Raw genomic sequence first — 16650 nt, 5'->3', positions numbered from 1 at the left:
CTTGGAGCTTGATTCATACATATTTCTGGAAGTGGATGATGTACTGATCTTTGCATGAGGTGTGTCCTCCCTCCTCCTCCCCTTTATAAATAAAGCTAATTGTGATTAAAAACAAAGGACATAAGATAATATTGTCCTGATAGTTAGTTACATGGATGAAGAGTCTATTCAACCTCCTACTACATAAAAAGTCTATTTAACTCCAAAAGAAACTCAAAATACTTGTTTCATATGTTTCTCTTCAAAATATAATAATGTGCGACTCTCAAGTACTCTATGGGTTTTGCATTCTTATCTAACGAAAATAACTGTTAACAAAAAAACCAAAAAAATCTTTACAAAACAAAGTTTTGAAACGTGGGTATCGCTTGGATTGGGCAACCCGACTCACCAGGTTCCCTCTGTTTCCTTTATTTTTGTAATTGTGCGGTGCTACTCTCGCCGCTGGAGCCCCCGCTAACTGTTTTAGGATGATTTTTTTTTTTTGTATTTTTTTATATGTATTTTTTAACACATTTAAATATATTTTAAAAAATAAAAAAAAATATTATTATTAAAAAATACTTACTTAATCATTAAGTAAAAACAAAATATTAATTAAAAAAAAAACTAGCGGTAAGAATAGTATTTTCTTTTGTAATTTTCTTTCCCAAGCTTCTGTTAGAAATCAAAGGAATCATGACGGAGGGTTTTTATTGAAAAAAATTACATACCTAAGGAACAAATTGACAAACAAAAAGATAAAGATGAAAAATCTAGGGACTGTTTATGTTCTTAATCATGATGATATATGCCAAGATACCCTTGATTCAAAACTAATTCAATAAATGTTAATCTAATCATTTACAGTGACAGGTAATTCATAACTTGCCAAAGTACCTACAATTATATTTTTTGCAGACAAGGATTTTGCACCTGCGCTCCTCCACTCCAAATGCAACTATTTTTGGTTTTCTCATCTCCTGTTTTGTTTGGATAAAATATATGTAGTCCCAAAAGCAGCGACTACTCAGTAAAAGTATAGTTCCCTGCACAAACCATTCCTTAGCATAAAATATCTACTTACTAGCAGCAATCCGACCATCAAGGTTCACCAGATTACCTGCCTTATCCTGCAAACTAAATAGAAACAAACTATTCTGCAGATTGTAATTTTTGGTTACCTCTTAATATTTACCTCGTATCCCAGCCCACTTACGTGGTCTCCCATGCATTTGGAAACAACATTTCTTCTAACGAATAACTCTGCAAAAACAAAGTAATTACCTATACCTGTCTGAACCCGATAACTCCAAAACTAACCCAAACCCTGTTAAACAAGTAGTCATCTTTCACGTACAGATATCAAATATTGATATCTGTCCCGCTTACTTCTAGTCTCCTCAATAAATACCCATTCATGGCAAACTGTACGCACCTCATAACCATTTTAATCCATAAAGTAAATTGGCGAAGGCAGGGTGATGATCCTCACTAGTAGATCTTTAGAGAATGATTAAACAACTACATCAAACCATACTTATGAAACCATGTCTGGATAGTTTGTAAGTGACCAGCGTAAGGGCAAGAGTAAATAATCCAACATTTTCCAAATTGGTAGAGTTCTTCAAGGTCAAACACATATAAGCAGAATTTGTAAATGAACTGGTCTAAGTCAGCTAAACAACCATAAATGAAGGTGATCCGACAAGGAACTATAAATATATTGGAGTTGTGTTGATAGATATACGTCTATTTTGTTCCTTTTGATAAGTAAGATAACATCTAATTGTTACCTCAAATGAGAAAAACCCCCCAACTCTCTCTCGGCTGCAGTCTCAATCAGGCATATAGTTTGAGTCCAACCATTTAAATTACTGACAACGGAGTATATAACCCAAGATGACTCCAAAAAATTATATAGATGAGAAAATTTCAGAGACAGATGCTGCAACAGAAATAATTCCACCAAAGCCTAAAATATATTAAAAAAGAGATACAGCAATGAAGTTATACCTACCTCAACCCTTTTCTCCATTAATAATATCGATGAAAGGGAGACAGATGGTATAGTCTCAATAAAGCTGTGAGATAGCAAAGAAAAGTTTCACCCACATTGACAAGATAACGGATGACTCAAACACATGCTCAAAAAGGTTTTCAGATAAAAAATAAATATATAAAATCTACCTCATAATTTTAAAGGTCAGACACACATCAACTCAATTGACTAATACGGGTGAACTGGACTTCTAGGTGACCTTCTGTGACCATGCCTAGCAGGCGAACGTGATCTACTCCGATCACGGTACCTATCCCTGGCTCCTTCTCTACCATTCCTGGACCTCCAATCCATCCCTCTTCCTCCGTCTCGACTACTTCTAGAACTCCCATCCCTAGACCTTTCATGATCTTGATCTCGTTCATGATATCTATCCCTTTCCCTGTCTCGATCACGATCATGATGCCTGTCTCTATCCCCCGAACCACTTCTCCTCCTCTCATTATCCTTCTCCCTCTGCTTCCTTCTCTCTTCTGCTTCTTTCTCCCTAGCTAATCTTTCGTCTTCCCTCGCCTTCTCCTTAGCTTCCTGAAATACAATAAAAAATTCCTTTTATTCACCAAAACATAATAGAAAATTTTCTTATAAACTTGTTTCAAAAGGGAGACTCACCTTGTACTCGATGATGAAATCCCGGACCATGCCATAGCCAATGTGTTGCTTCCCAGTAATGTGAGATTGGGTCCTCTCAACAGCATCATTTGCTACAAGAAAAGAACCACAGATTTCACATAGGGCCATCTTTTTCTCCTGTGCAAGCATCAGCACTTTATCATTCTGGGGTTGTTGGGCCAATGCTGTCTTCTCAGCATTAAGTGCCTCCACCTGTAAAAGAAAAAAAGTTCAACATTAAACACCGAGAAACCCAAAATGTGGTATGCTTTGGGCTTTGGAAATGTTTCAAACAAAAGTTAAAGTTCCTCTATAATTGGTGCATCTAATGGCTATGATAAGAAAAGAACTATGGAGGGAATCATTGCAGTGATTAGAAACACGGTGATTAGAAATCCAGTGCCACTCTCTGTTTGGTCAATGCTGGTAACTTCTTCAAGAGACTAATAGATGTGGCTTTTGATGCTTAACAGAAACACAGTGCCATCACCTTTCTCATGAGTGCTTCAGCTTCATCAACCTTCCCAGCTTCACCTAGGGCCTCCACTTGTTCCAGTAGATTCTTTATTTTTTCTTCCAACACAGAAAACTGTTCAGACTTTTCAGCTGATAGTGGAGGTGCTGGGGTGGGTTCCACCTCTTGTGAAAGACGAGAACGCCCACGCCTAACTCTTCTATCCAAGTCCATCACCTGCAATAGAGCAAGTAATGTGAAAGAAACATAGAAGACAAACACGTTTTTTTTGTTGGAGGGGGGGAAGGAAAGAAATTTTTTACCTACCAATTTTTCGCAAAACTGATTAAGTTCAGCTTCAAATTTTGGCACATATGTGTCATGTCTTGGAGACTTCTCAAAACTAAAACCGCCAAAATGAAAAACACCAATTAGCACCTAGAATCAAAAAATAATAATGAAGAAAAAATTCTGATATTGGTGGTGAGCTAAACATGACACAAAAATTAAGAGGATTAAATCCAAAGTCAATCACCTTTCTTTCAACTTTTGATCGTGTAGTCTAGGGCAAGGTCCTGCACCAAAAGGCAAAACAAAATAATCAGCCAAATCTTGTACTCAACAAACATGAGAAAACTAAAACAACTCCCCGTGGTTGCTGATCAATTTTAGCAAAAAAAAATAAAAAATCAAACTTCTCATCAACCAAACCTAGAGGCAATAATCTAATTTTTGGGGGAGAAGAAGAGCTGGAAAGAATAAATCTTTTATTTTCCCGTGTTTTCTCAGCAACCAAACAGAATCTCAAACCAAGCGAAATCTGGTAAAAACTAATTTCAGCTCACCTAGATCGCTCCGCGTATTGACGAAGAGATCATGCGGACAAAATCGAACCATATAGCAAGCACAAACCTCCTTATCGTCCCAATTAATCTCCTTGAATCCCTTTCTCTCTTCCTCCGTCAAATTACGAGCTAAAAAATTCACCAAAGGCAAAATAAAAGGGATATAAATTGCCACCAAAGCATTATTTGATTTCCATGTTTAAGAAAATCAGAATTGAAAGAACAAAAATCAAAACCCTAAATGTACCCAAGATTTTCATACAAGCATAAAGAAACAGCAAATGGTAAGAAATACTCAAAAAAGCCAGAGGAAACGGGAGTTAGGGTTAATGGAAATACTTGCACCCATAAGTTCATCTAGTAGAGCTCTCTGAGCGTCCATGGCTAAAGGGAGCGTTTTGATGCGAGATTGATGGAATTGCAAATCAGACACTGTTTTAGGGCTTTCTTGAGAATTGAGGGTTCTCTTCCTTTGTGTGGTGTTTGGGGATCGGTGTGCGCGAGACGGTGTCTACTCCTGAATTACTGAATACTGAATAATGATAGATTACTTCTATCATCTTTTTTTTTTTTTTTTTTTTACTTAATAATTAAATAAGTAAATATTAGTAAAGTAATATATTTTTTAAATTTTTTCTTAGGCTTCCTTTGTTTTATAAATTCCTCTCAACTTATTATTATAATTTTTTTAAATTTTAATATAAAATATGATAAAAATTTTAAATTTTTTAAATTTTAAAATAATAATAATATTAAAAAATAATATTTTATCATTTCAACTTAACTTAATTTAATTTAATACCCAAACATAAATGATTGAGAATGTTATAAAAGTATTTAAAAATAAAATAAAAAAACTTGAAATACACTTCTCCAGATAAGTTGGATGTGGGCAGTGCTTTATAGACGAGGAGTTGAGTTGTGACTTGTGCGTTATTATGTACGAGGAGTCCGAACAGGAGTGTAACACGATCCCCTTTTTTTTTACTTTATTTAAAAAAATGTTTATCGATTTTACGGATAAACAAAATCATATTTTAACAAAATTCTAACAATTAATCGACTCATATTTCTTATTTTATATTCCTTATTTTATTATGTTATATTAATTTTATATTATAAAATTAAAATTTATATATTATATCAAAATATAAATGTTATATTATAAAATTGATTTATGTTATATCCTAATCAAATGTGATATTAAAACTTATAAGAATAATTTGATGTTATATCAAATTTTATATTAATCTTATAACAATAAGACTCAAATTTTAAATTATATTAATTAGCAATTACACTATAATATAATATATAAAATCATATAAAAAATATTTTATATATAATATTAAATATTAATATATATATATATATATATCTATCGGTCTTCTAAATATCAAAACCGGTTTCTAATCGATTTTTATTATTGGGAATTGGAATTGGAACCAAAGTGGATCAGTTTTGAACCAGACTGAACACACCGATTCGGTCGGTTTTACTGGTTAACCAATTTTTTCAGCCATAAATATAAATAGTAGTGAAATTATTTAAGTTAAAATATTTGATTAGATTTTATGAAAAACCTAGGCCTGATTTATATAGTGAGTTGAGATGAGATGAGATGAGATGAGATGAAAGTTGAAAGTTTAATAAAATATTAATAAAATATTATTTTTGTGTTGTGATTTGAAAATTTTGAATTATTTATTGTATTTTTTAAAAGTTTAAGAAAATTATAATGATTAGATGAGACGATATGAGTTAAGATGGTTTTACTATCAAAATCATGCCTTATTGTACATTAAGGAAGTTTTACGCCACACACGTTCACCTAACCAACGTGTGGTTTTTCATTTTTGTCATTCTATTTAAATACACACATATTTAAACATTAAGATGTAAAGACAAAAATGACAAATCAAATATTAGTTAAGTAGAGGTATGTGATGTAAGACTTCCATTTAAAATTTTATTTGAGAAATGAGTGAAAATATTGAATAAAAATATTATAAAGTTAGAAGAATATTTAAATATAATTTTTTAATATAATTTTTGTTTTGGATTTTGAAAAACTTGTATTGTTTTTTATGTTTTATTTAAAAGTTTTAGAAAGTTGTATTAAATTTTGTGTTTGAATAATGATTAGATAATGATTATAAGAAAAAATCAAAAATTTGAAATTAAAAATTATTTTGAATTTGAGTAATGTTTAAAAATAAAATATTTGATAATACATACATTGTTGCACAAAAAAGGTCCGAAGCTTTTTCTGTTGATTAGGGTGAGTTTGGTTACCAAACTCATCTCAACTCATCATTACAATTTTTTCAAATCCTAATACAAAATATAATAAATAATTCAACTTTTTCAAATCTCAAAATAATAATAATATTAAAAAATAATATTCTAACAATATTTTATCATTTCAACTCAACTCAACTCAACTCACTTCAACATCCAAACACAACCTAAGGATTTTCCCATTCCATCGCTAGGGAATTCTTATTTGAGAATAATGTCTGGTTTGGATAGTGGATTAAAATGAGATTAAATTGAAAGTTAAAAAAAAATATTATTAGAATGTTATTTTTATTTTTTAATTTAAAAAAATTAAATTATTTATTATTTAAAAATTTTTAAAAATTATAATTACTAGATGAGATAAATTAATATTATTTTGTTATCCAAACCAGAAATAAATAATTTTTTTTCTAGACTGATTTCTATTTTCCTGTAGAGAGCACTGCAGATAGTAACTGTTTTGAGAAAGAAAAAAGCTATGGAATACAACTGTTTTTTTTTCTTAAATATTAAAAAATGTATTTTTTAAAGTTCAAGAGAAAAAAAAAATGCACGTATTTCTTAATGTTTAAGAAAAAAAATACAGGAATGCACCAATCTGCACTTCATCAGTAGACCATCGGTTTCGTAAAATCTCCATTTGAGAAATATCGCATCTAAAGACAAATTTTATAAAAATAATTTGACATGATATATAAAATGAGAAATGATACTTACAGTCGTGAGTGTATAAATACCATACATTCGTTTTGAAAAAAGTGAATAAATATGAAACTCATATAAAAATAAATTAATTTTTTAATAATAAATTCTATTATTTTTTAAAATGACTGTATAATATTTACGTATTTTACAATTGTATATAGAATTACTCGTAAATATATTATATCAAATTGCATTAATTTTGTGCGAATCGCCGATGAATTGGCAAAACTTCGTAAGCAATTCCAAGAATATTGTACCTTGAATACATGTAATTGAGTTGGGAGGCATTTTTATTTTTTTGAAATATAGTATTAAAAACAGAACGTAATTTGAAAAAAAAAAAAGTAGAAATAAAATATTAAAAACAAAAATTAAATTACACCCACAAATGAAAGTTGAGAAATTAAAAGGGTAGGACTAAGGTTGTGTTTGAGGTAGTACGATGATCTCAAATATTATATGAATAATAATAAAAATCTAATAATAAAATATTAAATAATAATAAATTAATAAATAGTAGTGGAGTATTATAAAAATACTATGCTATCCAAACTAACCCTAAAGATACCGGAAAAAATATTAAAGCATGTTACGTTGACTTGAAATTGATTGGTACTCTCTTGATAAGGTGACGATACACTCATACACCTATAATTTTCTTATAACTATTTTATAATTAATTTTAAATCAACTAATGTAATCGTGTCGCTTTATTAAAAGTTATTTCAAATTTACATAACTATTCTTAATTTTAAATAGATTTATAAAATAAATATAGACTAATAATAAGTTTATCACTTTACTCATAACCCATATGCATATGCAAGTCATTGAGTGGCGGCCATTGGACATCTTACAGCAAAACAAGAAAATACAAACTTATTAATTTAGTGGCACAGAAAAAAGACCAGTATAAGCAGCAAAACAGGGTCCAACCACAGGCATATACATGACCTTACAGTGTATTATCCAGAAAAACCAGATTCTGTGGCTCTCCTTTAGCTTAATTTGTTTATAGTTTCTACCCAATCTCTATGAACAAAAACTCAATGAGCTGCTAGCAGTTCATCGTCAACAACTCAATTCCCTCAACCTCGCTCGCTTCGATTCAGCCATGAATGACAAAGTGGACAAGCTGGTCATCTTCCTAGCAAAAAGAGATGGTATCGACAAGCTTGTCAAGACATTCCAATATGTCTCCAAGCTTGTCCATTGGCGCGCCGAGTCCACTCAACCAGATATCGCCCAGAGAGCCAAGCAGTGGGAGGTTGCGTCGGGGCTTAGCCGGAAAGCCTTTAGGACTGGCCGGTTTCTCACCGGATTCAATGCTTTGAGAAGAAGCCCCGGCACAACCCCTACTTTGCGGTTCCTAGCAGTTCTTGCTAATGCAGGCGAAATGGTCTACTTCTTTTTCGACCACTTTCTCTGGTTATCAAGAATCGGAACGTTGGACCCGAAGTTGGCGAGGAAGATGAGCTTCGTGTCAGCATTCGGCGAGTCTTTTGGGTATGTTTTCTTTATCATATCTGATTTCATAATGATTAGAGAGGGAATGGTGGCAGAGAAGAAGCTTTTAACTTCGAAAGAGGAGGAATCAAAGGACGAGAAAGAGAGGATTAAGAAGATTAGAGGAGATAGAGTGATGAGGCTGATGGCAGTGGCAGCAAATGTTGCTGATTTGATCATTGGAGTGGCGGATATCGAGCCCAACCCTTTCTGCAACCATGCTGTTACTCTTGGCATCAGTGGTTTGGTCTCTGCATGGGCTGGTTGGTACAGAAACTGGCCCTCGTAATTAATTAGCTCAATATTTGTATCAAAATCATGAACCCAAAAAAAAAAAAAAACACACCATTGGACTTTGAAACACTTCCTGAACTATAGCACCTAATTAAAGTGGGATTGAATGGTATTCATGCGTCGTCTGAAACTCTGACATGCACTGTCGATTTGGGTTGTGTACTTTTAAGTTGTATTTACAGATCGATGATGCATATGCATGAGCATTCCATGGTTTGTATATGTTGAAGTCTCGGGACTCGTTTAGATATAGAATTAATCATCTCATTTTATTGTTACAATTTTATCAAATTTTTATATAAAATATAATAAATAATTTAAATAATTTAAATTTTTAAATAATAATAATATTAAAAAATAAATAATCCAACAATATTTTATTCAATTCATCTAAAATTATCTTATTTTATCTCATTATTCAAATGAGCCCTTAGGATTTGAATTGCACCAGTGTATTCAATCATTCAAAACCGTATTGTGCAAGCATTAATGTGTATTGCTACCATTTTTCACCGTTTGCCCGGAAAGTTATGAGAGTAAATAAATTTTATTTAATTCATATCTTAACTTTCGCCATATATATATATATCATGTGGATTAAGCTCACAATACATGATGATAATTAAAATTACATTATACCCCTTAATTCCGTATAATTTTTTCAATTTTTTTTTTTAATTCTTCAGTTGGTATTATGCGCATGCAATGAGGATCAATGTAAAAATAACACTCTGATCATCTTCTTGGTTTTTTGTTTTAAATACCTAATATTTACTTATAATTTTTATATTTTTCAAAAATGGCAATTTATTACAGCTAAAACTCCATAAATACTTAAAGATTTCATAATCCTAATCATTAAAAGAATTTATATAAATAAAAATCTTATTTACCAAAAATTATTAAGAATCAATAATATCATTAATTAATTCCGAACAAAGCTCAATTGCCAGAAATGTCAAGAAATATAGAAAAACCTTATAATTTATTTTAAATCCCATAATTAAGAGCGTAGAATAATTATGACAAATTCAATATTGAGAATTCCAGCAAACTATTTATCTGTGATTATCATTGATCAAGCAAATTTAATGAAAAAAAATTGTTTAAGATGTCAATTAATTTTCTATTACGACATACAAAGGCAGCTCAGCTCGCTCAAAAGAAAAGTCCAAGGGACGGTCACAAGAGTTATAACTATAAGCCAATGCCGAACGTTAAATATTTTTCTATCCATTAGGTTCTCTCCTCTTTTTTTTCCTCAACATATTATTAGTGTCGGCAAGTCCTATATTGTATTTTTTCTCAATAATTAAGATCGAGTACAGAGTCATCTCATCTCATCTCATCTCATTTTATTATTTTTATTTGAATTTAAAATTTACATCAATTTATCTTATTTAATCATTATAAAATTTTTAAATTTTTATATAAAATATAATAAATAATTCAAAATTTTCAAATTTTAAAATAATAATAATATTAAAAAATAATATTCTAATAATATTTTATTATACTATTTATAAACCATCTCAACTCATATATAAATTTAAATAGAATCTTAATTTTAATTAATAATTTTATTATTATTTATAAATTATATCAACTAATCTCATCTTATTGAACCGAATCTAAATAAAAATAAAAGTATTAATTTACTTTTTTAAATATTGCTCGGAATTTTGTTAGAAAATAAGCGAGGTTGCAAGTTTTCCTTTTTGTACTCTTCATTCGCAAGTTTTCTTGAGCTTAAGCCCAACAAGATCTAACACGTGTTGACGTGGAGAGCATTCATTGGAACGTTGGCGTGGTAGAGTGCAGCAGCTTGAACCTTGAACCGTTTTAAGCCTGAAACATGGGGTCAAAGCCAAGTTCGTGAACTCGGACATGAGTTGACTCTCTGGCTCGCGTCAGATCCTCTGATATCTCTTCCCCTCTCTCTTCAATCATATCTTCAAGCCAAGGTCCGGTTTCAAAGGATTCTCTAAGGTCAGTGTTTGTCAAATCTAATGGGACAAGAAAATATAGATGTAAGGAAGATAAATGTTTTATGGAACTTCGATTCGGTACTATATTTCTGGAGTTATCTCCTTTCCTTTTTTTTTTTTTTTGTTACATATAATTTGATTCAAATAATAAAAAAACCAACTGATATAGATTTATGGGTTATTTTTGTTTTCTTACAGATTCTCGGGAAACAAACCGTAGGGTTTTATTTTATTTTGCCTGTCTGTGGCCGATTTTTGTTGGGAGTGTGAGATCAGATGGCGGATGGGTCAGCGCACTCGCGGTATGTGAAGCTGACCAAGGATCAGGTGCCTCTGGAGGATATTAAGCCTGGAGAGCTTAATCAGCCAATCGAGGTTCCCCAGGTTTTTTACCCTCTGAAAATACCCATTTCTATAGGACAATAATACAACCCTTTCGTTAATTATGCATTTTTTTTTCTACCCATTTGTTTTTAATTTCTATTTCTCTTATTTGGTAGAATTTTCCTTCTGCTTGGAGTATGTTGTAGTAGTTGGTCTGAATTATGGCCCTCCAGGCAATGCTTTATGGTTTTGATTAGGATGCTTTTGGGTGAAGCGAATAGAATCTTTAGGAGGTGAACTCGATTGACTGATATCTATATTCCTAGATATTTTAGTGCTGCTATAAGTAGGACACCAAAGCCCCTTTCATAGTTACATGCCACTCATACTGGGATTCATCCTAGTAGGACCTTGGACAATTTGCGGTGCATTCTCACTGATCTCTTATTGTTACCCATATCATCAATTTAGGTTTATCCTAGATTTGTGACTTCGTATAATAGCGAGTCTAATACTCCATTTAATTCTCATCTAACCACAGAACATGAAGTGAAGAAAATAAGAAAATAAACTTCTAGGCAGGTCCAAGAGGAAAGTTTTAACATGCTCTCAAACTTCGTTTTCTTTCCCCTCTGGGTCTTGTTTAAACCCTACGCTGCAGAAAATTTCCAGTTGAGTGGCAGTTTAAACAGTTTGAAACAAGCAAGTTTGGCAAAATCAGCGGCTGAATTGAGCCAGTTTTTTCTTACTGATTTATGGTCCATTCTGGTCTGACTGATCCGTTTTTTGTCTTTAGTTATACATTGGGACTTTGGATGTCTGATTTTACGATTTATATCGAGGGAGCATCACTCCTTGCACCAACACCATCTTTATCTCATGAAGATTGATATACATGTAATAACTATTTACCAGCTATAATTTCTTGGGCAGTTGTCTGTTCACAAGTGCAATGAATGTGGTCAACCTCTACCTGAAAGCTTTCAGCCTCCTGCAGATGAACCTTGGACAACGGGGATTTTTGGCTGTTCTGAAGACAAAGAAAGTTGTAAGTTGACATGATGAAATTTTCACAAGACAGTAAGGCGTTGTGGAGGCCTATATATTGCAAATAGTGACAAGAATGACATTACTTATAAAGTAACCATCTGAATAATGCTGTCAGCTAGTTTGCTTGAGGCTGTCTAACTTTGCTCAGATAACCTTCCTGAGTTTCTTAAATATTCCTGAATTTCTTCTTTTTGGGTTGCTTGTGTCTCTTATGTTTCTAAAAAATATTAAGCCCGCAGAATATGTTGATTTCTTGAACATATTCTTGCAATGGGACTGTTGAGAAGTTATGGTTCCAATACTCTATTTATTGCATAAAGGGATGAATATTTTACTATTAAATCTTTCAATTATGTAAAATTTCTCTTGTTTCCTACCATTATAGGCTGGACTGGACTATTCTGTCCATGTGTTTTGTTTGGGCGTAATGTTGAAAGCTTGAGAGAAGATATGCCTTGGACACAACCATGCATGTGTCATGCCGTTTGTGTTGAAGGTGGCATTGCTCTGGCAGCTGCAACTGCAGTTTTCCGTTGTATTAACCCATCATATCTCGTTTGTGAGGGTTTATTATTTGCCTGGTGGATGTGTGGGATATACACAGGTCTTGTTCGGCAATCCTTGCAGAAGAAATATCATTTGAAGGTAATTATAAGGGTTGTCTGTTGCTAACTAGGTAACTTAAATCTATTCTGGTAGAAAATTCAGATTGCGGGAATATTTTTCCTCAATCGTGATGCCTGCATCATTTGCTCATGTAACACATGCTATCAGCTGAGCTTAAAATCCACAGATTCAAAGATGCCATTTTCTGAGCGGCACTTAAATGTTGGGCTTAAAATTTGCTAACTCATGTTGTTGCTGGCTGCAGAACTCGCCGTGTGACCCGTGCTTGGTGCACTGCTGCTTGCACTGGTGTGCCTTGTGTCAAGAGCACAGGGAGATGAAAGGACGCCTCTCAGATAATGTTGTAATGCCCATGACCATCGTCAACCCTCCCCCTATCCAAGAGATGAAGCCTACCGAAGAAAATCAGGACTCTGCTCCAATCTCGGGGAAGAACGAGCACACCAATTTGGAAATGCAGGCTCTGTAGGTTCCACCATGTTGGTATGACTAAATGAATATATGATATCTCAATAGAGATTTCGTTTATGAGTGCAGAGTGCCTCGTGCTTTTAGAGGATTAGGGTCATATGTAAAAGGATATTATAGTGATTTTTTAAACCATGGGACAAATTTTGTGAAATGCCTATCGTGTTACCTGTCAGTTGCTTCATTGAATTGGTGACACCTTTTTGCATTAGAGCCATCTTATTTGAAACCCCCTTGCTCATGATTGCACAGGCTTAAAAGGTGCCAAACTCAGAAAGGTTCAATTCTTCAAAATGGGAACGGTACTGTACCCGAGTAACAACCGAGTAACAAATAAGAGAAATAATATTTGCAGTCATAGACTGTGCAAATGTCGCATATTCATTTTGAAAAAATTAAGTTAATAAGAGATCTATATGAAAAAATTAATTTTTTAATGATAGACTTTACTCTTTTTTAAAAATAGTGTGCGGTGTTTGTACAACTCATAACTATATCTAACATTATTCAACAAATAAATATACGCCAATGATAACACTCGAGAGATGGAGAAGCAGAGAAATTTTAAAATGACCAGTTCTTGTAAAAATAAAATACTGAATAATCTTTTTTTTTTGGATAAAGAATGATCATTCTTGATTTAAAGCCATTTAAAATCCATGAGAAAAATACCCATCATGTATATCTGATCGATTTTCACTCCATCTGCATGGATGCATGATGGAATGAATCAATATCAACATCAAGGGCACTGATATCTGGACCATGTGGATTAAAAATGCTTAATCACGAATCATATCACAGACTAACCTGATCCGTTTCGAGAATACAATTGTATAAACCGCAGCACTCAAATCCTCCAACCACACCCCGCTACGTGGCTTGGCAGTTAATCGTTGAAGCCTGGTCTTTTCGTGAAACGTTGCAACCGCTCTCTGTTGATGATATAAGGATAATTGAATAAGCAAAACTTTCCATCATTCTTCTCTTCTTTATACGCCGAGTTTCTCTGAAACTAATTTCTCCTCTCACTGCTCGCTGGGCAATAAATGGCTCGGACTGTGCTAGCCGCTCGTTTTGAACAATCCGTCACTGCTAATGCTCTCCGATCATATCTTGCGGAGTTCATCTCCACATTCTTCTTTGTTTTTTCAGTTCTGGGATCTGCGACGTCATCTCGTGAGCATTTTCATAGTCCACGTTCCATTGTTCCTGTATATAGTCTTAGTTAAGAGTCTTCCGGCCGGTGTCGTTCCCGTTCTGTAAATGAATATTTTCAGTGTTCTATAGTTTTCTGGTTGCTTATAGTGATCAACGCATGCATAGAATGGAGGATAATAACCATGTTACAATTTTAATTTAGGATATATATTTTCTAAAAATAAGTCTCTTGTTCTTCATTTTCTGTAGGGTACCTGTTAATTTTATTTGCTTCCTTCGTTGGTTGTTGTACTGTGGGCAGGAAAATTGATGCCCGATGCTACTTCGGACCCATCCAGTCTGGTGTTGGTTGCCATCGCCAATGCCTTGGCCTTGTCATCTGTTGTGTATATCGCAGCCAACATCTCAGGCGGGCACGTGAATCCGGCCGTCACCTTTGGAATGGCGGTCGGAGGCCATATCAGTGTCCCGACCGCTCTGTTTTACTGGGTTTCTCAGATGCTGGCCTCCGTTATGGCTAGCCTCCTCTTGAAGATGACTCTTGTTGGAATGGTATAATTAGACACCTTCGCTTTCTTAGTAGGCTTAGTTAACCATAATTATTACTTCAAACATGGAAGGCGGGCTGCGAGTGTTTGGTTACAAGGAATGTTTGATGTTTCCAGAAGACAGCAACCGAACACTTACATTGCATATGATTTCTGATTTTGTAGAAGAAAATGCTGTCTCATTTATGTCTGACATTGAAATGATGTTTTGAGCCATGAGAAGTTTTACTGAAACTATATTAATTTGAGTTTTGCAGCATGTTCCAACCTACACCATTGCAGAAGAAATGACGGGGTTTGGAGCATCGCTGTTGGAAGGTGTCCTGACATTTGCTTTAGCGTACACTGTTTATGCTGCTGGGGATGTTAGGCGTGGTGCACAGGGAGCCATTGGACCTTTGGCAATAGGGTTCATGGCAGGAGCCAGTGTCTTGGTTGCAGGGCCCTTTTCCGGTGGATCTATGAATCCGGCGTGCGCCTTTGGATCTGCCGTCACGGCCGGCAGTTTCAAGAACCAGGCAGTTTACTGGATAGGACCATTGATCGGTGCAGCAGTTGCAGGCCTTATCTATGATAATGTGGTGTTTCCTAATGATCAAGAGACGGATTCTATTAGGGGAATCCCAGATGGAGTTGTGTAGTTTTCTTTTGTTTGTATCATATTTACTGAATTATTAATTCTTTCCTTCTTTTTTCTTTGCCGTTGTAGTCAGTTTCTTGATAAACTTGAGAAGATTTGTGATTTTATTTATTTATTTATTTATATATATATATAATGGGATAGGGGTTTCGAATCCATGTTCTCCATTTAAAAATAGATCATATACTATCAGATCACCAACTCTTGGCATAATTTGTAAAATATCGTGCCATGCATATGGATAAAATTATGATTTTGGACAACCCTACTAATAGCATTAATGGCTGTATATTAATCTATGAATATAATTTTTCATCAAATTTGATTGGAGAAATTGCCCCCTGTTATCTAATTAACATGTGCAATAGGCAATATTTTTTCTAAAATTTGATTAATGTCATGTTTTTTAATAAATAATCAGATCAATTACTTTTTTTAAAAACTAGTTTAATAATTTGTGGGTCATGCTACGTTAATACAATAGCATAAAAATAAAATAAGGGTGTAAAATATAATATTTTGTATTAAAAATGTCTTTCTCACACAATCCATGGGAGTATTACAATGTAATAATTAAACTATCTAATCTAATTTGAAGGAAAATTTTATCCAAAACTTACATGATTTTTTTTTTAAAACAATTAAATCTACCACGTTCTTATTTCACTGTATTTAAGTGGTATTGCAAATCATCCTAAGATATTATTTTCTTCTAAAAATGATGATCTAGTGATGATAAAATTGTTACAGTTATACAAGTGAGATGAAAATATAATGTAAACAAATTATAACATTTTAAGCCTTTTCTTTGGTTAGTTTGAGATTTATGGCATCGTCTTCTTTACAAACCTTATTGTTGTTTTTGCAAAAGGAAATAATATCAACACAATTACAAAAGATAAATGCTTTAGCTATAAATAAATATTACAAAAATAAATTTATAAATTGACATAATTTGATGTAGTATATTAGATTGTAAAGTGGATCTAATATATCAATGTATTATATAAAATTGTGTCAATTTACAAATTTATTTTTATGAGATATTTTTGTAGTTATAGCACATCTTATTATAAAACAATTGTT

General features: G+C 33.1%; 4 protein-coding genes across 10 annotated transcripts; 3 read left to right on the top strand and 1 right to left on the bottom strand.

Annotated features, from left to right (window-relative positions):
• Positions 1-791: 791 nt before the first annotated feature.
• On the bottom strand, positions 792-4476 carry LOC109014074 (luc7-like protein 3). 7 transcript variants are annotated; one of them, XR_001999683.2, is made up of 9 exons: positions 4292-4476; positions 3953-4081; positions 3643-3682; positions 3435-3510; positions 3144-3344; positions 2654-2866; positions 2170-2569; positions 2000-2063; positions 792-1245 (listed from the first exon to the last, which is right to left on the bottom strand). XR_001999683.2 is itself a non-coding variant. In XM_018996380.2 (8 exons), the coding sequence occupies exons 1-7, from the start codon at positions 4332-4334 to the stop codon at positions 2210-2212; spliced, it is 1062 nt and encodes a 353-aa protein (XP_018851925.2). In that variant the 5' UTR covers positions 4335-4476; the 3' UTR covers positions 792-2063; positions 2170-2209. The 7 variants fall into 7 exon arrangements, 2 of the variants coding, with proteins under 2 accessions (XP_018851925.2, XP_035550197.1); XR_001999685.2 differs by having other exon boundaries at positions 792-1028; XR_004802496.1 differs by having other exon boundaries at positions 792-1028; positions 1164-2569.
• Positions 4477-7881: 3405 nt separating this feature from the next.
• LOC109021603 (peroxisomal membrane protein 11-4) lies at positions 7882-9025 on the top strand. Its single transcript, XM_019004258.2, has one exon. It carries the CDS (start codon positions 8073-8075, stop codon positions 8751-8753), a length of 681 nt encoding a protein of 226 aa, XP_018859803.1. The 5' UTR covers positions 7882-8072; the 3' UTR covers positions 8754-9025.
• Positions 9026-10515: 1490 nt separating this feature from the next.
• Positions 10516-13426, top strand: LOC109021609 (cell number regulator 6-like). Its single transcript, XM_019004263.2, has 5 exons — positions 10516-10747; positions 10945-11130; positions 12004-12118; positions 12506-12765; positions 12992-13426. Exons 2-5 carry the CDS (start codon positions 11023-11025, stop codon positions 13214-13216), a joined length of 708 nt encoding a protein of 235 aa, XP_018859808.1. The 5' UTR covers positions 10516-10747; positions 10945-11022; the 3' UTR covers positions 13217-13426.
• An 838-nt stretch (positions 13427-14264) lies between these two features.
• Positions 14265-15565, top strand: LOC109021605 (probable aquaporin TIP5-1). Its single transcript, XM_019004259.2, has 3 exons — positions 14265-14394; positions 14678-14928; positions 15182-15565. Exons 1-3 carry the CDS (start codon positions 14265-14267, stop codon positions 15563-15565), a joined length of 765 nt encoding a protein of 254 aa, XP_018859804.1.
• Positions 15566-16650: the final 1085 nt, after the last annotated feature.

Source organism: Juglans regia, chromosome 10 (genome assembly GCF_001411555.2).
Source record: "Juglans regia cultivar Chandler chromosome 10, Walnut 2.0, whole genome shotgun sequence".
NCBI classification, from domain to species: Eukaryota; Viridiplantae; Streptophyta; class Magnoliopsida; order Fagales; family Juglandaceae; genus Juglans; species Juglans regia.
The sequence above is the reverse complement of the archived record's forward strand: the minus strand, read 5'-3'. Positions and strand labels throughout refer to the sequence as shown.